At 36.6% G+C, this 23,119-nt stretch overlaps 3 protein-coding genes across 4 annotated transcripts in view; all 3 read right to left on the minus strand.

Moving 5' to 3' along the window:
* Window positions 1-23,119, minus strand: part of LOC149651866 (unconventional myosin-Vb-like) — a 419,287-nt gene that overhangs the window by 242,113 nt on the left and 154,055 nt on the right. The window lies entirely within an intron of this gene.
* Window positions 9,313-15,599, minus strand: LOC149651869 (uncharacterized). The gene is made up of 9 exons (XM_089847126.1): window positions 15,329-15,599; window positions 15,023-15,106; window positions 12,648-12,746; window positions 12,127-12,191; window positions 11,244-11,438; window positions 10,889-10,973; window positions 10,074-10,775; window positions 9,840-10,011; window positions 9,313-9,712 (listed from the first exon to the last, which is right to left on the minus strand). Exons 1-9 carry the CDS (start codon window positions 15,482-15,484, stop codon window positions 9,336-9,338), a joined length of 1,935 nt encoding a protein of 644 aa, XP_089703252.1. The 5' UTR covers window positions 15,485-15,599; the 3' UTR covers window positions 9,313-9,335.
* LOC149651870 (uncharacterized) lies at window positions 19,432-22,539 on the minus strand. Of its 2 annotated transcripts, none has more exons than XM_089847128.1 (3): window positions 22,384-22,539; window positions 20,125-21,663; window positions 19,432-20,044 (listed from the first exon to the last, which is right to left on the minus strand). In XM_089847128.1, the coding sequence occupies exons 2-3, from the start codon at window positions 20,662-20,664 to the stop codon at window positions 20,015-20,017; spliced, it is 570 nt and encodes a 189-aa protein (XP_089703254.1). In that variant the 5' UTR covers window positions 20,665-21,663; window positions 22,384-22,539; the 3' UTR covers window positions 19,432-20,014. The 2 variants fall into 2 exon arrangements, with proteins under 2 accessions (XP_089703254.1, XP_089703253.1); XM_089847127.1 differs by having other exon boundaries at window positions 20,120-21,663.

Here is a 23,119-nt window from a genome sequence, read left to right on the forward strand (position 1 = left end):
AATAACGTCTCTTAAATAAAAATATATTTAGAACGATATTACAAGTGTACAAGAAATAACGATAAAGAAACTAGTCGGAGTAACTTGAATAAAATTTGAGTAGTATTTTCGAGAAAAGCTTTAAAAAGCGATTCTAAATAAATCTCCACGTATGATATAAAACAAATTGCTGAAACAATTACAAATATTGTAAAATTGGCTTTTTCAACCGATAACCGCTAGTTTTTTTTTATTAAATTATTTCGCTCTTCCTACGTCATCTCTTAAGTCCCGTGACATAAATAGAATCCTTACGTGACTCCACTCGCTCCTTGTATGTAAAATTATTATTATTATTATAAATGTTCATTTTCACGCGCTGAACCTCGTGAAATACCAAGCTTAATGAACTTTTTTAGTTTTCGAACAAACTATCCAGTCACTTTCAGATAATTACCTATACGTCACAAAGAGGTACAGTTTGAATTCTTCCCAAAAAATTGTCTTTTTAAGTTCTCTTAAAAACGGTTGATCGGAGTAAAATTTTGTGGCGTGTTTAAGGCCCATTCACAATAGACTAAAATATTACGTTCACGTCAGCGAAGTCGCTTTGATCGCTTCATTAGACTGTTCACACGTGTCAACTACAACGAGAAATATTTGCTCGCATAGTTTGAAATCTTTCAATTTCGTAACTGAGTGTCGAGATGGCGCCACCTACTTAGCGCCTTTTCCTTACCCATAGCTCACTCGATAGTGTCTCTTGATGTATGATGATCGAGTTAGCTACGCTTTAGCAGACGATATATCATATATGAAACGTTTTTGGACTCTTGGCGGTCTTTATCATTGTTTATTTGGCTATTTCAATACTCGAAAGTCATGGTCCAAATATCATGATATATGCTTTCACGTCTGAACAGGGAAAAGAACGTACCGACGCGACCGAAGCGAAATTAACGACGCAACCGACGGAAACGCAAGATTTTAGTCTAGTGTGAATGGGCCTTTAAGTAGTGGAAATGGAAATAAACTGAAAATACACTTCGTATATTTCGTCAAAAACCATGTAACCCTTCCTTAAATAGTTAAAATTTCTTGTATAATTGAAATATTGTTGTAAATACATTTTAGTAATGTAAATTTGCCCAAATTTGCTACTAATTTAAATTAAACTAGAAAAGTTCTTAGTTGCTCTTATAGGAGGTAAAGATTGCCTTTTTTGGTTTTTCTCTGTGGTCTAGATTAATAACTGTACTCAAATGGAGGATCTTATGTCTTTATAGGCACATTGATAGCAATCACAAGTTAATAAAGTGGAGGTTCGTTTTTCACGCCAGTATTGATGGTTTTAGCAGGCTACTTATTTATTTGGACTGCCTCACAAATAACCGAGCTTCAAGTGTATTAAGCCTTTTCCAAGAGGGAGTTGAAATTTTTGGAATTCCTTCTCGTGTAAGGGGCGACCATGGAACAGAAAATATTGAAGTGGCACGATTCATGCTAGAAAACAGAGGTTTACATCGAGGAAGCTTCATAACTGGGCGATCTGTTCACATCGAGGAAGCTTCATAACTGGGCGATCTGTTCACAATCAGAGGATTGAACGTTTGTGGAGAGAAGTTAATAGATTAGTATCATCGCAATACAGAAATATTTTTCATTTCATGGAAGATCATGGCTTGCTTGATGTTGAAAACGATCTTCATTTGTTTGCGTTACATTACATTTACCAACCTAGAATAAGAGAATCATGCCGATATTTTTTGAACTTGTGGAACCACCATTCATTAAGTACAGAAAACGCTCATTCTCCAGTCCAGTTATTCGCGATTTCAACGATGAATGCCATGGATATTGAATATGAAAACTTGGAGTATCAACGTGACCCAATTATGTATGGCGTTGACGAAATTAGAAACACTCCAGTTGAATCCCGGAACCATGTTGAAGTGCCTGAGTCTCGTTTAGTTTTAAACGATATTTTGATAACGGAACTACATAATCAAATTGATCCGGTATCGGATGACGGAAATAGTGGTATTAATCTGTATGTGCAAGTTATTGATTTGTTACGTATTAATTACATAAACGAAAATAATTAAAAATTTCAATAAAGAATTACAATTTCTTGTATATAACCTTTTTTTTTGGACAAAAATATGATAAGATTAGGTTAGTGTTTCTGAACTTGGCCATGCATTTTTTCGAATGGTAAAAGTTTTAATATGTCGATGAGAGAGTTCACGTAAATCAAAGAAATGATCTGATCATGTGCGTGCTTTTTTCGTTTCAGGTAAATCTAGTAAAACTAAAATTTTCGATACTTCTTATAACTATTATAACAAAAACAGTTTTTCGAACTGAATAATCCTTTTAGGGTCCCCTACTATTTAAGCCTTAAAGGCACAATTATCAATATAGTTGATTTGCAACTGCGTTTCAGTCATTTCTCTGTCATTCCTAATAAGTGTAATAAATTTTCTTCATTGCCAGTCATTTAAAAAACAACTTCTTTTATAAACCGTTTAACCACTACCACAATGGCGGCTTGCACATTTTGGTGACAAAAAGAGATTGTATCAATATTTATTTTAAGCTCTTGTTCTTTCATTGCCCAGCATGTGTGTGTTTAATCTCGAGTCAGCTGACACCGTTCACATTATCTGACTTGTCAGGCCGACTGATTTTCCTCGGCATCTTCAAATGAACTTAACTGAACAGAACTTAATTATAATTTCTCTGACTGCTTTTCCCAAAGATTGTTTTCTCTGATCTTACTTTCCTTTTAGCAAAGGGTACTTGCCCGACCAAAATCGTGTCTCAAAACTGTCAATAGTCGTGTCAGGTGTCTCGTTCACATTATCTGACCAGTCGGCCCGACTTGTCAGGTTGGCGTTGTCAGCTGACTAAAGTTGGACAGTGGGAACGCGCCATACTTCACTAAAAAACAAAGCCCAATTACATCATTTGCCGTATCAGAAGTCCATTAAATTAGCCTAGGAAGTAACCAAAAGCGGGATTTGCAACTACCCTCTCTTGTGTAGCAATACTGGAGAAGGGCGACACATTCACCACCTTGCGATAACTTTTCTCAGATCTCCGGTTTAGGTGCGACTGTTACGCCAAAATTTGCCCTATTGAGAGAGAAAAAACTATTGGCTGAAAATGAAGGCTGGATCTCTAAAGGGACCGGTAAGGCCACCCTTCCACTGTAAAACCGACCCCTCTTTAGCATAGAATCAGGAGAAGGGATGGGGGGGGGTGAATTTCGGAACAGTCAAGGTCATTCAGTTTTTTAAGACTCTTCATAAACCTATTGAAAAAAATAACTATTTAACGACCGTGGCCGTTCCGTTTTTTATTTTTTTTAAAAAGCAAACAATATCAAAGCTGACGTATATCAAAGTTGACGTATATATATCAAAGCTGACGTATATCAAAGTTGACGTATATATATCAAAGTTGACGTATATATATCAAAGCTGACGTATATATATCAAAGTTGACGTATATATATCAAAGTTGACGTATATATATCAAAGTTGACGTATATATATCAAAGCTGACGTATATATATCAAAGCTGACGTATATATATCAAAGTTGACGTATATATATCAGATTGCATATTCTGAATTATGTCCGACATGGCGCCCCATACCTAAGGCCTTTTCGTGTGTTGGATGGACATGGATTTCTTGATTTATCTCAAGAATTAATTAAGATTGGTGCCACATATGGTTCAGTCGATGCGAGGAAGCTTCTCCCTCATTCCACAACTGTCAGCAGACACGTGGTAGATATATACAACTCAAAAAAGGCTATTCTTATTGGCAAACTTGCCAAAGTTAAATACATGGGTATTACCTCTGACATTTGGACCGACGATTACAAGAAGCAAAACTATTTATCGGCCACAGCTCATTATTTGACAGAAGATTTTTGTTTGGAAAATTACGTGCTAGCCACAAAACCAATTTCTGAAAAAAAACCTGCCGATTTACAGCGAGCAATGACAGAAATCCTTACTGAGTTTAACATATCTGAAGACGAGAAAGAAGTTTGCTTTGTAACGGACGGTGCTTCAAACATGGTAGCTGCATTTTCTCATAACCAACGACGTCTCTGGTGCGCTTGCCATCAATTGAACATCAAACTTTGCCATATTTTTGAATCCAAAACTTCGCCATATTTTTGAATCCAAAACTTCGCCATATTTTTGAATCCAAAACTTCGCCATATTTTTGAATCCAAAACTTCGCAAAATTTGTTACCAGATACGACCAATCTATTGATCAAAGCAAAAGCCCTTGTTACTCATTTTAAACGAGCTGACCTCCAAAAGAAGCTTTCGAAAAGTTTAAAACAAGAATGTCTAACTCGATGGAACTCCAAAGTTGCCATGCTGGAATCAATTGAAGAAGCCTACATAGACATAGAAACTATCTTATCTGAGCGACGTGAGCGTAACGAATCGAGCCGTCTTATATATTCTATCGATCGTTCTTTGATGCGACAATTAATTAAGTTGTTGAAACCTTTCGAAATTGCCACTGCGGAATTGTCAAAGGATAAAGCTCCAACAATACATCTATTTATCCCGTGGAAACAAAAACTCTTAGATCATTGCGACGTTGTTACCTCCGAAGATGAGCATCTCGAAATTACCAAAGTAAATATATCTTAAAAAATTATAATTTAAAAACCAACGCATGCCACTTAAACATGTTTCATAATTGCTTTAGTGTCGAGAGATGCTAAAAAAAGAGCTATCTTTGCTTGATATCCACGAGTTACACCGAAGAAGTGTAGCTTTAAATCCAAGAATGAAATCCATGAAGTTGCTATCCTCAAATGAAAAAGGCAACGTTACGTCATACCTTATCTCCTTGTGTAACAATGATTATGTGGGCAACCAAGAACCGGAGTTACATGACCACGAGCCACCTAATAAACGAGCGTACACTGGTGTACTGGCAGATTATTGAGACGATTTGAATGAAGGAGAGGAGGAGATAGGCGAGTACGAAAAGTATATGAAAGAGAAGCCTCCGCGGTCGGATGATATTCTTGCGTGGTGGAGAGAAAAAATGGGTGAGTTCCCGAAATTGGCGGAAGAAGCCAGAAAAGTGCTGCCTTATCCTGCTTCAAGCGTCTATAGTGAAAGACTGTTTAGTAGTTCAGGCCGCGTTCTCGAGGAAAGAAGAACTAATCTGAAACCTGATACAATTGACAAACTTTTGTTTCTAAAATATAATTCTTGAAATAATGTTTTCTGCGTGTACTTCCTTGGTTTCATATAATCTTAAATGTAAAATAAAAGAATTTTGGAAAGCAGGAAATATTGTCAATTATTAAACAAATTTACAGCTTAGCGAATGCGATACCGAAACCGGCATTTAACCACAGAACGCAAACGGACCAAAAATAATCAAGCGGAAGCGTAATGGAACGAAAATGGATGTAATTAAACAATTTGGAATCAAAACGAAAAAAAGACGTACGTTAATAAACACAACAGAATTGAAACGGAGCAACATTAGGAAAAAATTCGAAAACGGAACGGAAACAGAAAAGCTAATCAACGAGTTGTGGAAACGGAAGAGCTAATAAACGATTTTATGGAAACGTAACAAAAGACATTTTTTCCTGTTTCCGTTACGTTTCCATAAAATCGTTCATTAGCTCTCCGTTTCCGTTCCGTTTCCATAAAATCGTTCATTAGCTCTCCGTTTCCGTTCCGTTTCCATAAAATTGTTCATTAGCTCTCCGCTTCCGTTCCGTTTCCATAAAATTGTTCATTAGCTCTCCGTTTCCGTTCCGTTTCCATAAAATCGTTCATTAGCTCTTCCGTTTCGGTTCCGTTTCCATAAATCGTACATTAACTCTTCCGTTTCCGTTCCATTACCATAAATCGTTCATTGACTATTCCGTTTCCGTTCCGTTTCCACAACTCCTTCATTAGCTCTTCCGTTTCCGTTCCGTTTCCGTAATATAGATCTTTCTTCATTCCGATTTTGTTTTAAGCCGGCGGAACGGAACGGACTCCGCGGAAAACGGAAAAATTTCCGTTCCGTGCAGCTCTCTACTGGGGAATATGATATCGAGTTTAGTTTAGACCCTGCATTACGAAGTCTATTATAATATTAACTCTGTTTAACGGCAAAGTCTAATAAATTAGGTATCGCGCAAAAATATCGTTGGCTCTATATGTGAAATCAGATATCGCGTTTACCACGTGTGTCGATAAGGGCCACTTGTGAACTTGTCATTACATTTCTTGGTGAAAGGTAATGACAAGGTCATTTAAATTAATAAGAAGTCTCATTCTAGAAATATTATGACGATATGAAGAAAACTATTAAAATGACAAAATACCATCGAGGAAATAGGCTCGTTGTGGAATTCCTATGCAATCCGAAAGGCCTGTAAATTTTGAAAACGTTTCCAGCTTTCTTGCGCTTATGATAAATTTTTTAATATTTTTGGCCAGAAATAACTTAACGTACATTCCCAGTGATATTTATAAAACGGTAAGGCTAAAATTCGGACTATAACGGTCCTTGTCGTGTAGGTGGAAAAGCGGAAAAAATATTAAATTTTTTTCTTATCCTGTTTTAGGATGGAGACGTGTATCTTCATTCCAGAATTCTTAATTATAAGAATTTAGCTTATGTGTTAAAGCGTAATCGAACATATAGCCACCCGATTCGACTCTACAAACATAAGGTGTTGTCTTATTTCCACGAACCCGAATATCAAATGTCACTTAGGGGAATCATTGACGTCTTTTCTCCGAAGGTGCTTACCCACAATTCCATCTTTAGTAGACTTCTTTAATAAAACCACTGTCTTTCGAAGGTGTGGACGATTATCATTTTGTTTCTCGTCTTGTTTAATTTTTTCACGATTGCCGAAAGATTCGATTTGAGAATATGCCGTTTTCTTGTCTGGTTCTCCAACAACTTGGGGAAAAAATACGAAATTGCCAAGAAGGTTTTTTAGGCTACCTACTTCGTCGGCTCTTTCAGTTTGATGGAAGCCTTTAAAGCCAACCTGTCGACCAAATTGACGGTGGATATTGATCGCAACCTAAATGTTTTCGATAATATCTTCAAATACCCCAACATGCGCATTGTAATTCAGAAGAACCCCGCGTGCCTGAATTATTTGCGGGTATATTATTACGGGTTCCATATGGAGGGACGTTCATAGAGATAGGAACATAAAATGCCTCTAGAGCCACAATGCAAATCACGAAACAGGCCGCACTTTTAAAACCATGCAAACTTTATCATTCGCCACCAGTGCCACTATCGGCGGTATTCCTAACTAAAATATTATTAGCAAAAATACTGGAGGAAACAAAAAGGTTTCATGATGAAGGTGAAAACCTAATAAATTAAACGTTAAAATTATTAATTATACTGAATTGTTATCACAATAAGGTTTCCAGATGTAACAAACAAATGGCTTAAAGAAGGTTGTTGAATTTAAATTAAAAACTTGTTTGCTGTCAATGTAAAATTAAAAACCGTTTTAAAATATTTTATACTTGTCTAACCCACGGATTTGTTTTGGCTTGAAAGCCCTAGCTCCTTAAAAAAAACCAAGAAAGAAAATCCAAGAGAAAATGGACTGGGTTCCAACTGCTAATGACGCAATTTTCGGTGTTCATTTTGAGGCAATGCCTTTTTAGTAAACACTGCCACCCTAGTAGCACTGCCGACCTAGGGCCTACATGGTCGGCTTTGTGTGTTACCGACGAGTTGGTAAAAAGTCACTCATAAGTCGGGAGAGTAATGGTTTGAAAGTCGAAATGTCCGCCTGGAGGGACGACGGCCCGCCGGTTTTCCTACTGTTTTGAGGCTACTATAAAACGACTGTTGGCCGACTATATGTCGGCGTCATTATGCCTACCTAAAACCGCGCTCAATCCGACGATTTCGCGGCTTTTGAGTTTAGGAACGGTAAATCGTCGGTAAAGGGCTGGAAGAGTAAGGGCTTGAGAGTCGAAATGTCCGCCCGGCGGGACGACGGCCCGCCGGTTTTCCTACTGTTTTGAGGCTACTATAAAACGACTGTTGGCCGACTATATGTCGGCGTCATTATACCTACCTAAAGCCGCGCTCAATCCGACGATTTCGCGGCTTTTTAGTATAGGAACGGTAAATCGTCGGTAAAGGGCTGGTAGAGTAAGGGTTTGAGAGTCGAAGTGTCCGCCCGGTGGGACGACGGCCCACTGGTTTACCGACTGTTACGACACGAATGAAATACGACCCTCATCCAGCACGTTTGAGAGTCGACTTAACCGCCTGTCAGCAAGAGGTCCGACGCTTTTGCGACGATCAAACCTTAACTCGAGGCCCGATGGTTTTGCGACGATCAGGCCTTAACTCGAGGCTTCATTCGCTTATACACTGAAAAAAATAGAGGTTTCTTTTTAAACCATAAATGTGCTTGTACTTTTTGTCCAAAACTCAAACCCTGGAAGGTTTGCATACAAACCATTTTAAGTTCTAATGGATTAGTTGCAGAACATTTTTATTTTATAACCGTTCGGTTGGAATTGCAATGGTTTAAGATTAAACAATTAGTTTGTCTTGTTTAAACCATTTTAGTACTGTTAAAGCTCGCAATGGTTTGAACCTAAACCGTATTCTTATAATTATCGCGGGTAAAAGTACCGTAGTGGTTTAAATTCATCCGAGTAATATAATGACTGAAAACCATTATTTGCAAAAATAGTTTATATATAATGTCCTAATGGTCTTAAATGAAACTATTAATGCTTTGAATGGAAACCATTGATGCGATGCTGAAAGTCCGGTATTGGTCTGAAGTTTAACGATTACTATTATAATTATAAACCCTTGATGCGCTGCTGAAAGTCCGGTATTGGCCTGAAGTTAAACGATTACTATTATAATTATAAACCCTTGATGCGCTGCTGAAAGTCCGATATTGGTCTGAAGTTCAACGATTACTATTATAATTATAAACCCTTGATACGCTAATGAAAGTCCGGTATTGGTCTGAAGTTAAACGGTTACTATTATAATTATAAACCCTTAATACGCTACTGAAAGTCCGGTATTGGCCTGAAGTTAAACGAGTACTATTATAAACATAAACCATTGTTATAGCAAGAAAATGGTGTATTTTAAAACTATTAAATGTCTATTATTATAACCTTAAAAGTATAAAACTGGTCTATATGTGTAAACCTAGAGCGGATTTTCAAATTCCTTTCCCAAAGGATAAAGAGCAAACTTACAATTCGCCATTACAAGGATAGTCACCGTAAATATGTACAATAAACTTAAAAATGTTCTTGTAAGCAACAATTTATTATTAACACTTGCCAGTATTTTTACATTTTTTTGATAATGCCTTCACTTGAGCAGATAGTTTGGTTGAGCTCAAACCTAGAAAACAAGACTCGACAAAGCTCAATGTTTTTGTCAAAACGGCAGGGTATTCTATATTAAAAATCCAAAAGGAGGCAAAAAATGCACACATGGCAGATAAAAAGTCAAAAGCCTGCGTGACCAATTCCCGATCAATATATAATTCATACAGATCACTAGAAAACATGTTCCTTCCTGTATAGACGACAACTGGTGTTTTCACCATTGTTTTAGACACTTCATTTTTTTGGCAGAAGAACTGCATGTGGCTCTCTTTTAAATTCCCTGGTATAAGCATCAGAGTGTATGCTTGTTTTGCTCCTAAATCATAGAAAACAGTTTTTTTATCAAGGTATTTTTGCCAAGGATAATGCGATATGGAGACAAATATCTCTTGTAGAAATATATTTGTGGTTGTGTATAGTAAAGGAAAAACAATGACACTTACTAGTTTGTGACTCGGGGTCCACTAAAGTCGTTACGTTTCCCATCAATTCAGCCCTTAGCTCCACTGATTCCTTTTGGTTTAAGTTCCAAATTTTATTTGAAAATAATTCAAAGGATTCTTGATATTTTTCCTCAATATCGACCTTGGTCAACCTTTTAAATTCCAAATTGATCTGAAATATAATTGACGTTAGTCATACGAGAAAAAATTCTGATAGGAATAACATTCTCTAACCTGTCTAATATCTCGAAGAGCCGGGTAAGTGCTAAATACGGCATCTAAGGTCTTTTCATGTATCATTTGCCGCCTTTGATGGAAAGTCCGACTCATCCTCGCGTCAATAATCATCCAGTCCTTGTTAGGTTTTGCCATTTCTTGTTGCATATATTTTATATGCTCTTGAAGGCTGGATTCATCTTCGAAATTCGAGTCATTCGAGGGCTCTTTATTGCTTGGGGTTTTGGATTTCGTGGATTTAGCGGATTTAGCTTCAATTTGAGATGGTACCACACCACGAACGAACATCACCTCAGGTGGAGATTTGCATCTCCCATCCGAAGCTTTGGATCCAGTCGCAGCATCCAGACTCTCAGACTCTATTGGCTCATCTTTATCTGAATTTTCATCATTCTGGGTTACAGATGGTAGCGGCTTAGCTGAAGTTTTTAAGGAAATGGTTTCAGATCCATCTACCGTCGATGTTTCTTTTATTTCATCGCTAATTCCAGTTTCAGAGTCCAGTATTGAAAGGTCATCACACACTGCTAGGGCTGAAGATGTTAAGTCTATAGAGGTGGAAAATCTGTCGACAGTTGTAGACTTCTTTTTGGTTGGGGCTTTTCCATATGTTCCTTTTGCCTTTTCTACAGAAGCGACCCCTTTCAAGCCAAATCTAAAGTTTTTGTATTTCGATTGGAGCTTCTTGTACCAGTATTCCTAAATGGAAAATTATCTTAAACTTCATTTCTTAATGACGAAAGAGTGATGTTTAATTAGGTCAAATTAGAGAAACCTAAATTTACAACTTATTCACATAAATATTGACTTACGTAAGGTTCCTTATCAGGATCTTGAACTAAATGTGGGTATGTTAAAACTAGCTTCTTTGCAACATGCATATGAGAAGGTGGATATCTTAAAAAAAAAAACAAAGTTGGTTCAAGGACAACCATCACATTGATTAAACAAATTCATTACATCATGAATTTATACATTTTACACATGAATACAGTACAGTTCTGTACAATTTGACATTCATGACATTCTTGAAACAGGCCAGACTGAGTATTTAGGGAATTTAAATTTATCTTCAGTCTGTGCCTCTTGTCAGAAACACTAACTTAAAAACGGTTCCATATTCAAGTGATGATTTCTCCCAAATAAAAAGAAATGTATTGGACTCACAGTGAATAGTTTTTGACGGTGTCATTAAACAAGATATTGATAAGTTCTCGGTTTAATTTCGTCTTGTTCTCTTTTACTATGCAATTGTATAGCTCTTTATTTTTGAAAGTGTCAGGAACTTCTGGCAATTTATATTCCAGACCAAAATTTGTACGTGAACCCAGACCCACCATATCTTTTTTGTTTTCAATAATCCTATAATACATAATTTATTTATTATGTGCTTTTCGTGAAGCTATAAGTTTTAGCATGGATAAAGAATGCGCGTGAGGAAATTTGTTTTCACTCTACAGGATAGGCAACTCCCTATCTCGGGCGACAGCTTATTCTGTATATACTCTGTTACAACATCGGTTGGCAGCACGCTCAAACCAAGGTGTCTATGTAACCTAGCTTTGTACGTGCTGTCAAGAGAAGAAAAACTTCAGGATCTTCAGGATTTAAAATATCCGCGAGTTTTTTAGCTCGAGTGCACGGACCTCTAGGCCTTAGTTTCAAATACGTGTAGTAGGCTGTAGGTAATTTCACACGTATTTGAAACTAAGGCCTAGAGGTCCGTGCACTCGAGCTAAAAAACTCGCGGATATTTTAAATCCTGAAGATCCTGAATTTTTTTGTCTCTTGACAGCACGTACAAAGCTACGTTACATAGAGAAACAGCTTTGCTCGTGCTGACAACCGATATTGTAACAGAGTATATACAGAATAAGCTGTCGTCCCAGATAGGGAGTTGCCGATCCTATAGCGTGAAAACAAATTTCCTCACGCGCATTCTTTATCCATGGTTTTAGTGTATATATTCCAAAAGAATGCCCCATTAATTTCCGTAACTCTTCCATTGGGGCTCCACTTATGGAACATATATTGGAAACGTAAAAATTACCATGAATTATTATTAGTTTTAGTTGAGTCTTCGTCATCAACTTCAATTTGTGACTTTTCCAAATCCTTCAAGTTTAATTTTGATCATGAGTGTTTTCATATACAATTGAATAAGGATTCTTTTGCTATGCTATATCCTTGAAAATCTTACTGTCAAAAAGAGGCTGAACTTAATTCCGCGTGCACCAATCAGCAAGTAAAGCCTATAGAGTGCTTTCAGAAGGCAAATTGTGACGTCACCCAATCCCATTAAGAAGAAACGGTAACTGTCATGCCCGCCCATTGCCAAAGGTAAACTCGTGACGTTTAGCCTACTCCTAGGCTCTGACAGCACTCTATAGAGACGTTACATACGTGGGCGTTCTAGATCTGGATTTAAAGTCCAGCCTTTTTGACATGGTTACAGTAGCCTTTCTATATACATGAATTGATTCGCGATGCAATCTATACTGTATCCCGTAAGTTTTTCATCTTCTCATAAGCTAAGCTAATTACGTTATTTTTGAGATAAGATTTTCATACTTGATTGGACACCATTTCTGAGAGTGCATCTCCTTTTTCATTTGACTTGGCGGCCCTTTTTTCCGGTGAACCAATTACGGCTTCATTTCCTCTTTTTTTCTTCAAGAAAAGATTGCACGATTTAGCAGTAAAAAATGAAAGTAGTGTTTCTCAAGTGCGTGGAAACATGACCATGGAAGTTTATTTTATGAAATGTGGCCCCCAAGTATGACAGTCGAGTGATCGGACATCGACAAAAATCCCGCACACATACCCTGAAATCCCTTGGAAAACCCCTCCGAAAATTTCAAAATCCCTTTCAGAATAAGGAAACCAACCCATTCAAAATCCATGTGAAAATCCAGAAATCCCGTTTGAAATTTAAAATTAAAAAAAAAAATGATAATATTAGAAGAGATGAAGCAAGCGAGTGCTCTATTATAATTTAAGGTTATGTTAAATCTATCAACGAATTACGAAACCCACTTGGAGACTGAAACTAACCCAAACTAAATTATGGCCGGGTATTCTATAGATTGGTGATAAATAATGCAACTTTATGATAGAAGCATGGAACTTTCTGTAATTTAAGTTAATCACTAACTAAGTTGATTAATGATTGGAGGCATTCTGTATCGGGTGTGTGACGTCTGTGGCAAACGATTAAAGTCGGTCACAATCTACAAAAGCGTTTAGTGAACGATTCAAAAGCGTCACGCGCGCCTCTCCGATACGGAGCGGGAAGGAGGGTTTGTTTTGGGGGACGTCGATAAAGAAATTTGCATACTGTTATTTATGTACAAAAATAGCCAGAAATATTTTTAAATGCTCATTTTATTCAAAAGCAATGAAGTGGACTTAAAACATGCTTTAATTAATTAGATTAAATGGTTTTTATTAAATATCAGTATTTTGTTTTGGATTTACTCTTTTTACTGATTTCCAAGCTATTTTAACAATTTAATGACGTACCATAATACCAAATGTAAGACTGATGTAGCTCGGAAGAAGATTTGGTTAAATCTAATTAAATAAAGCATGATTTTAAGTCCCCTTCATTACTTTTGAATAAAATGAGCATTTAAAAATATTTCTGGCTATTTTTGTACATAAATAACCGTATGAAAATTTCTTTATCGACGTCCCCCAAAACCAACCCTCCTTCCGGCTCCGTATCGGAGAGGCGCGCGTGACGCTTTTGTATATTGTGACCGACTTTAATCTTTTGCCACAGACCCGATACAGAATGCCTCCAATCTTTAATCGACTTAGTTAGTGATTAACTTTAATTACTGAAAGTTTCTGGCTTCTATCATAAAGTGCATGATTATATAAAAGTGGTTCATATCCTCTAGACTTTGGTAAAATACCCTAGCTCTTCAGTTGAGAGAATAGACGGGCGCGAATACCTGAAACGTCAGATTCTTGTGGCATTGGGTCCCCTAGCCACATACCAAATGACGAGAGGCTATTGAGACATGCAGGGACACCCAGAAGAGCACAAGAGAGAAAGCGCATTGAAAAGAAAGTGTAAAAACCTTTAAAGGCACGACAATCTGGCGCCTCTATACGTTACTTTTCGGACAAACTTTCCGTTACTAGGTACCATGCAATATCCTTTTCCACACCTTAACCCCCTCCCTACCCATGCAAACCTTGTAAGAACGAGTTTCCCTTGTCTCTGTGTGTAATCTCATACATAGTTTTCAGACTAGGAGGATTCACACCATTTACACAAGGAGGCCAGGCTTCAGGTGTTACAAAAGGAGGCCTGACACCATGCTGGAGTCAAAAGTCAGGCCTCCTTGCGTAAATGGTATGAATCCTCCTAGTCTGAAAACTATCTATAGGGACTTGGCAATTCCGGCTATTTTAGCCACACCCCTGGCCGCCATTCTGGTATGTTTTCTAACATGAGTGGAAGCTAGCGTGAGGTTGCATGACGTAGTACTGCCAAGTCCCTATTACTTAAACTCGTGAAACATCTCTAAAAACTATAGGGAGCTAACAACTGACTAGGGGGAAGAGATATAGTCTGACGTCACTCAGCCCCTCTCTGGTTGGCATTTATGCGTGTAGAATACTGTTTCCAACCGTTAGGGGGGATGAAACTCTAGTAAGAGATAGAAGGGTGTGACGTTTCAGGGTCAGAACTGTTAGCTCCTTATAATATTTCATAATTCGATTTAAAAACTATAAAAAAAGGAATGTTCTATAATTCGTACTATAAAATATTCTTAATTCTCTCTGCTCACAAGCAGGCGTTGCTTTACGACAAATTACCCGTGACTATAATTAATGTCAAACTCATGGAACATATTTTATAAACTTATGGTATAGTTAATAGAAATAAATTAATTAATAAATGGAAGAAGCCAAGTTTACTTATTACTTACGTTTATCACTCTTATTTTCATTTTATTTATCATTTCCGTATCTTCGTCCATATCGACAAAGGTATCAAAATCGGTGTCGTAAACCTAATTAGTGCGTAAGTTTGTTAAAACGGGAATAAACATGTATGTAAGGTACTATACGTTGTCATTTTTGCGTACTGAATTTCGAAATATTTGCAAATTAACATTGAAAATGATATTTGAATGGGAAGTGACCAAAATTCGAATTTCTTACACAAATGGCAAACTTAAATTAATGTTCACGAATGATTTATATTTAGTAAATATATAAATAACATTGATTACCTGATAAATTAAGTTTTGTCCATTAAAATCTTTTAACGAAACATCCGTCTCTAGTTTTTCGCGAAATGCCTTATACGAAGGATTGTTCAGGGTAATTTTTTTGTTCCTTTCGCCGAAACTTAACAAAAAAATTAAGCTCCCTTGACTACAACTCATATTGCACTATATTATAAATGCACAGTATCTTAATAATTGAAGAAAAAACTCAACCGTCTTTTAGAGCTTGGCAAAGGGTTCTCGCAGAGTCCCAGCGAGCGTGGACCTCTAAGATTTTTTTTCCGCGAAAAGAAAGATCTTTATCGGACACGTGCGTCACTGGTTTTTTACCTGAGGCACAACTCTCTCCTTTTTCAAGTTTTTTTCCATGAATCAATAAAAAAAGAATGGGTCCCTGGGTCACGGGAGTATCAACGAAACATTCCTTTGGTTTTCACTATTTATATAGAGTCGGTTATTTTTTTCTTGCAAAGTATTTTCAATTACGAGTTTTAATTTAAAAGTTCAGTTGTACAGTATGAGTACACAGTTTTATAGTTGCGTTAAATGTACCTATTTAGCTAAAAAATTTAGCACCCTATTAACGCACATTCAAAATTCCCATGGAAACGATCCTAATTTTAGTGTTGCTTGTGGGTTGGAAGGTTGCGGAAAATATTTCAAAAAAGTTGAAACCTTTCGTCGGCATGTAAAGTATAAGCATCCCAACGCTTTAAAAAACAAATTCCTAGCTCAAAGTCCTCACAACGCGCCGGACGAAACTTTACCAAATGCCAATTTAAATCCAGAAATTCCAGAGTGTTTACCCGAAGAGGAAATGGGTAACGAAAATACTTTAAGAGAAGATGTCAATATACAGCCGCCTGAAATCCGGGAATTAATTCTGAAGATAATCCTCAAGTATAGAGAAGTGCATTATTTGCCACGTGGAGTAATACAATCTTTGACCAATGATTTGCTAAGTTTTTGTGAACATATTTTAACCATTAGCCAAGAAAATTTAACGAAAATTTTAAAAACAAATGATAAAAGTATGGACTTCAATGAAAATAGTTTATTTACAAATGTCAGTGATGTTAAAGAAGCTTTTATTAGTTTAAACTCAAACCATAAGATCTCGGCCTTGTGTAAAAGTGAAAAAGGTTTAATAGAACCAATTCAGTATACGTTTTCTGAAACCACCGGAGATGTAAAGAAAAAAGTGTTTCAATATGTGCCTATCATTAAAGTACTCGAAAAGCTTTATTCTTCGAATGATATGAAGAACAAACATGTCAAGTTGAAAAAAATTCCACAACATTGCATTGGACACTTTTTGCAAGGCGACCTAGCAAAGACAATAACCGAGAACAATGAAGGATATTCAATGGAAACAATCCATCTACAAATCTATTTGGACGAATTCGAGGTTGTAAATCCTTTGGGGTCGAAAAGGGGAAAGCACAAAACTTTAGGGTGCTACTTTTCAATACTAAATTTAGACGGGAAATATAGGTCGCAACTAAGTGACATAAATTTAGTACTTTTAGCTAAATCAGTTGATATTGATAGCTTTGGATTCAGGGAGGTTATGAAACCATTAATTTTCGATTTAAACATTTTGATTGAAGATGGATTTTACGTAGAAAAGACTCAAGTTAGATACACAGCTACTGTGTCAATATTTTCCGGTGATAACCTTGGCCAACACAAATTAGGTGGATTTAATTGCAGTTTCAATAGTGGCAGAATTTGTAGATTCTGCATGATAGACTATAAAGAAATTGCACTTAAAACAAATGCAAGATTACTATGTAAACGCACACTAAGTCGACATAAGTATCATTTAGAAGGTATAGCTATATCGAAAGGTTTTTGCAAGTCCTACGGAGTACGTTTCGTAAGCCCATTATTGAGAATTAGGAACTTTGATGTTACGCAACAACTACCTCCTGATCCAATGCACGATCTACAGGAAGGGGTTATTCCAAGCGTTTTGAAACGTGTGTTAAATTACATGATTTCCAACCATTTTTTGACCTTGGAAGATTTAAATTCTTGCATCTCGTCATTTCCGTTTGGCAGATCTGAATCAAATCGACCAGAGATTCAAATCCGCAATGCAATATGTGGAACTGGAAATATTAAGGGTTCGGCTTCCGAGCTTTTCTGTTTGTTTAGACTCGTGCCTTTAATTTGTTTTTCATATTTACCAAACGAGGATGACGAACACTGGTTATTATACATAAAACTCAGAGAAATAGTTCAATATGTTTACGCGTCACATTTACATGTTTCATTTCTTGGTGTACTTGAAACTTTAATTGAAAACTTTTTAAATTTAGCTTCAAGAGTATTTGGTGCTGATGCTTTGACGCCAAAATATCATTACATGATTCATTATGCGGAAGCATTTCGAAAATATGGTCCATTGAAAGCAATGTCATGCATTCGATTTGAGGCGAAACATAGCTATTTTAAAAATATTGCAAACGCATCCAAAAATTTCAAAAATATAACCAAAACATTAGCGTCAAGGCACCAGTATTATCAATGCTATAATCATTTATGTGAGAGGCAATATGGCGTGCAGGAAATATCATCCGGATCTCTTATAGAGAAAACTAGTTTGCCTATAGAATTGCAAGAATTGCTTAATGGGCATCCAGATAAATTGTATTCCGTTAAAAGTGTATGTTACGATAATATGCATTTCACTGTTGGATGTTTCCTCAAAAACGAAATACATGGGAAAGAAATTGTTTCATTCGTACAAATTAAGAATATTTTTTCGATTAACACGTCGTTAGTTTTGACTGGCATTGTTTTTAATGTTGAAACTTTTGTTTCAAAGGTTTTTGCTTATGAAATCAAAGAACAATCAGAAAATTGGCTCATTATAAATCCCGATTCCCTTGTTTGCCATGAGTTACATGATATGTATCTAATTGAAGGGAAAAAATATGTAACTTTGAGGTCGAAGTCTGTAAATACGCAAGTGTAAATAAATGTGCTTAATTTTAGTTATACAGCAGAGGATAAGTAGGATTGAACTTTTGGGTTAATTGTCTCATGGTATTTGAACAAATATAGTAAATTGGATAGTTTTGTATAATTAAGTAGGGAAGACGGACATTTATTTGAGCCCAAACCCTATATACTGCGCCATTTTGTTTTTTTGGCTCGGCTTATACAGCTTTTTTTTTTGTGTGTGTGTGTGTGTGTGTGTGTGGGGGTGCGTGTGTGTGTGTGTGTGTGTGTTGGGTTAACTTTTTTGTAAAAGTATAGAGGACTCTCTCAGTCTTAATTGAACATGAGGAGACGCAAATAAAATTAATTAAAAAAGAAATTAGGCTTTGTGTCTAATATTGGAATATTAAATCTTTTACTTCTAATATCAGAACCGAATCGTTTTTCATCAAAAATCCAAACATAATGGTTTTTGATCTACAATCAGAACATTCAGGCCAAATGGACTAAATTCAGAACGTGAGAGGGTTTATGTCTAATATTAGACTATTAAATTTGTTACTTCTAATATCAGAACATAATGGTTTTTGATCTGAAATCAGAACATTCAGGCCAAATGGACTAAATTCAGAACATGAGAGGGTTTATGTCTAATATTAGACTATTAAATTTATTACTTCTAATATCAGAACATAATGGTTTTTGATCTGAAATCAGAACATTCAGGCCAAATGGACTAAATTCAGAACATTAGAGGGTTTATGTCTAATATTAGAATATTAAATGTTTGGCTTCTGATATCAGAACCGAACAGTTTTACTTCTGATTTTGGAACATTTCAAACTTTACCTCTATCATTAGAACATTGATGAGATATGGTTTAAACCTAGAACATTTCTGCTCCATACTCTGAAAGCAGAACATTAGCTAAAGGGTCTGATATTAGAACATAACTGTTTCATGTCTAATTTTAGAACATTATTGGTTTATTCGAACTTTATGAACAAACCATTTAAGGTTTATATTTTACTAAAACCATTTGCAAACCATAATACACATGAAATTAAACCATTACTGGTATGGCGTTCTAGTTTAAACCTTATCTAAACCATTTTCAGACCCCAATTTTTTACAGTGTAGTAAAGGATACTGATACCTAGTATTGAAATTTCTTTAATACATTTTCAATGAACAACACTTAAGAATTTGTACTTTTTATATTTCAAGTAACATGCAGGTCAATTATAACAATTTCAAATATTAAACAATGTATTCTATATGACACGACTAGTCGAATAAAAATATTAGCTGCCTAGCTAATTGGTTTTAACAAAAAGTAAAATTTTTCAGGGCGAGTATAATATTTACATCAATTAAAGCATTTTTTAATATTCATTGTTAATATCTTCGATTTGGCCAATTACTATCTCTTAAATTTCAAAAGTCTTAATGAAAAATATACACTTACAGATTTTTTAAGGAAAAAGAAAAACATACAATTCTAAAGGGTATTACTTGACACATTTTTCTCTTAAAATGTTTGAAAACGCATAAAAATTCTCAAATTAAAACAAATTGAGATCTATTTTGGAATTCAGTATTATTTTCACAACCAAAAATCTTTAAAATACTTAATATATAAGGTTTTTGAACTCCAAGCGCCCCAAAACACTTGCTTCTTTTATAATCAAACAAAGAAACTGAAGGTATACATAAACGTTTAAGTTTTGGTTTCACTTTCTATGGGTGTGGTTCCCAGCAGATGAGAAGCTAGGTAAAAAAGCAAAGGCTTATGCATAAAACTGGCTCTAAGATAAATTGATAATTCAATAACAAAATTCAAACCTTACGTGACAAACGGGAACAGAGCTTCTATACGATTGGCTGGTTTTATCTGAAGGGCAAGAGAAAGACGTACTTTGGCCTTTTGGGGTTTTAAATTCTAATATCCTTTTCAAAGTGGGGGAAAGAGCCAAGATACCGTTAGGTTGAATAGTTAAAGAAATGTAATCAGAGAGGGGATCCGAATCAAATTTAAACTTTGAACCGTATTGAAAGCCGCCTAATCCGGAAGCTATCTGTTTAAGAAGGGCTTCTAATGTTTTGTAATAACCCCCGGGAACTATAAAGGCCTCGGCTTTAACAATAGGCTGTGATTTTCCGTCCCGACCTTTTTTATTTTCATGCGAGACCACCTGCACGTGGCCTTCCTCACTGGGTATGTTAAAAAAGGACATTGGGTACAAAACTTCTACTAGAGCAACCTCCCAGTCATCCCCGATCAGCTCTATAGCCTGGGGCAACTTGGTAGTGTACGAAGACGTCTTGTTGTTGTCATAAATTTTCATGCTAGCGTTGCTTGGGAGTGTTAGGTAAAAGGGCGACTGCATCTTTAGCCGGAATCCAACAATTCATAGAAGGGGGATAGCCTAACCACTTTACAAAGAACTCCTTTTGTCCGCTCCTACTGCGCTTACGAATTACTTTCTCGATCTTGTACGTCTCGGGTCTAACTACCGACTGAAGTTCCATCCCGTAAAACACCCCCTTTATTGGTTCCCCGTTTAAATCTTCTAGTATGAATACCGGAGGGCGTCTCTCTATTTTTCCCACTATTTTAAAAACTTCTATTGTGAAAGTTCGCTCGTACCCTTTTTCAAAAATCATCTTATTTCTACTTACTCGGACGTATTCGCCCACCTTTAATTTTTTCCCGTAAACTTTCTTTTCGCTAAAGTACTTTCCGTAAACATTTTTAAAAACCTGAAGGACATTGGTACCAGTAACTTCCAAAGGAGTCATTTTTATCGCGGAATGCACCGAGTTATTGTAAGCCTTAACCAGGTCATCTAGAACATCTATATATCTATTGGTATTCTTTTCTGTAAAATACCTGTACATGCGTGACTTTAAAGTTTGATTTAATCTTTCCACCATACACGCTTTTATATCGTCATTCTCAGTTGTAAAAAATATAACCCCTTTCTCCTTCAAGTATCCTTGTAATTGGGAATTTCTAAATTCAGTACCCTTATCCGTTTGTAGTTTCCTAGGAACTCTCTCTCTAAATTCTAATCGAATTGAGTCAGACCTTATTAAAATTTGACAAGTAAAGCCTTCTCCTACGAATTCGTTTCTTTGCAAGGGCTATTTTAGTTTTTTTGTCAAACATACGTTCCTGCGAAAACGCTTGCTGTCCATGCGTAGCAATAGAAATGATGCTCCCAGCGAGGAGGATTATTAAAGGGAAATATATTGATGAAATTCGTAATGGTTTCAATTGGCTTTCTGCAGGCGTTTTGAACAGGAACTTCCGACAATCTTCAAACGACCAATGCTGGTCTGTAGCGTCTTTAAGAAATATTCCTGATTCAAAGTATCTTAACGAACTGAAAATATATATTGTACAAATTAATAAAAATACAAAACAAATCGCCCATATCCTTAAAGGGAATGAGAAGCTTCGTTTGAAAAACCTCTGATTTGTATAATAAAAGATAGAATTAATTTCTGTCAATTCAAAAATATCAAGCTTTTAATTCTCCGATTTCTGGTTATTTGGCAGCAATATAAATTTGAAAATGCTTCATATGAAATTATTTCAAATCCACTTTTTATGAGAGGCTAAAACGTTTCCCGTAGGCTGGAGTCACGGTATATTTTTCATGTGAGATGGAGCCACTCTCTCAGAGTTTAGACTGGCGAGAAGCTCGAGACGCGTATAGGATTCCCGCACTTTTTACCTCTCCGAGTGACGTATGTCACGGAGAGGTTCTAAAATCGACAGGCATGTCGGGGTGTGTGTGTGGGTGTGTGTGGGTGTGTGTGTGTGTGTGTGTCAGGCTGTTGTTATTGACTTACACCCCAGGGGACCGCGTTCGCAGTTTCCGAATCGAAGCAAATGTGTTCGCCATTTCCGGACCGCATTCACAGTTCCCGGAAAATTCAAAACTTAAGGCTATCCACAATTCAACTGGCCACTACTATTTCATCTGACTAGTCAATTGTCCATTCCACATGAACACCAATCTGTATTCACTGGCTTCTAACACCACCACCTTCTGGGCGTTGCTTTTGTCCATCCCACAAAGACACCAGTCTGTACTTACTGGCTTCTAACACCACCATCTTCTGGTCTTGGTTTTTGTCCATTCCACACGGACACCAGTCTGTACACCTGGCTTCTACACCACCATCTTCTCGTCTTTGTTTTTGTCCATCCCACATGGACACCAGTCTGTACACCTGGCTTCTACACCACCATCTTCTGGTCATTATTTTTGTCCATCCCACATGGACACCAGTCTGTACACCTGGTTTCTACACCACCATCTTCTGGTCATTGTTTTTGTCCATCCCTCATGGACACCAGTCTGTACACCTGGCTTCTACACCACCATCTTCTGGACATAGTTTTTGTCCATCCCACATGGACACCAGTCTGCACACCTGGCTTCTACTCCATCATCATCCTTAAGGTTAAGACATACGCGGCGATCGGCCAGGGTTACGAGAAACGTCCGGCCTCCCAATGGCGGGGCTTCCACCAAAGGTTCACGCAATTGCGCTGTTCTTATCCATAGCTGCGATTCGAAATCCTTATATACTACCTATTAGAATAAGGTGAAGCAACCGGCGTATGCTTCATTTTAAACGCCAATATTAGTCAAGTCTCTCAAGAATGTTTAATTGTTCTTTATCAAGACGATGTAACGCTCAATAAGGCGAACAACTAACGAAGAAAATATTTAATATTAATTATATTTATTTTAATATTTAAGATAATCTTCTTTCTAAACTCAAAATTAAAACGGAAAGAGTTAAAAAGCAGTGTATTTTTTTTGT

This window comes from Phalangium opilio, unplaced genomic scaffold, assembly GCF_054372755.1.
Source record: "Phalangium opilio isolate 3A_F unplaced genomic scaffold, DU_Popi_V2 ptg000082l_1, whole genome shotgun sequence".
Taxonomy (NCBI): Eukaryota; Metazoa; Arthropoda; class Arachnida; order Opiliones; family Phalangiidae; genus Phalangium; species Phalangium opilio.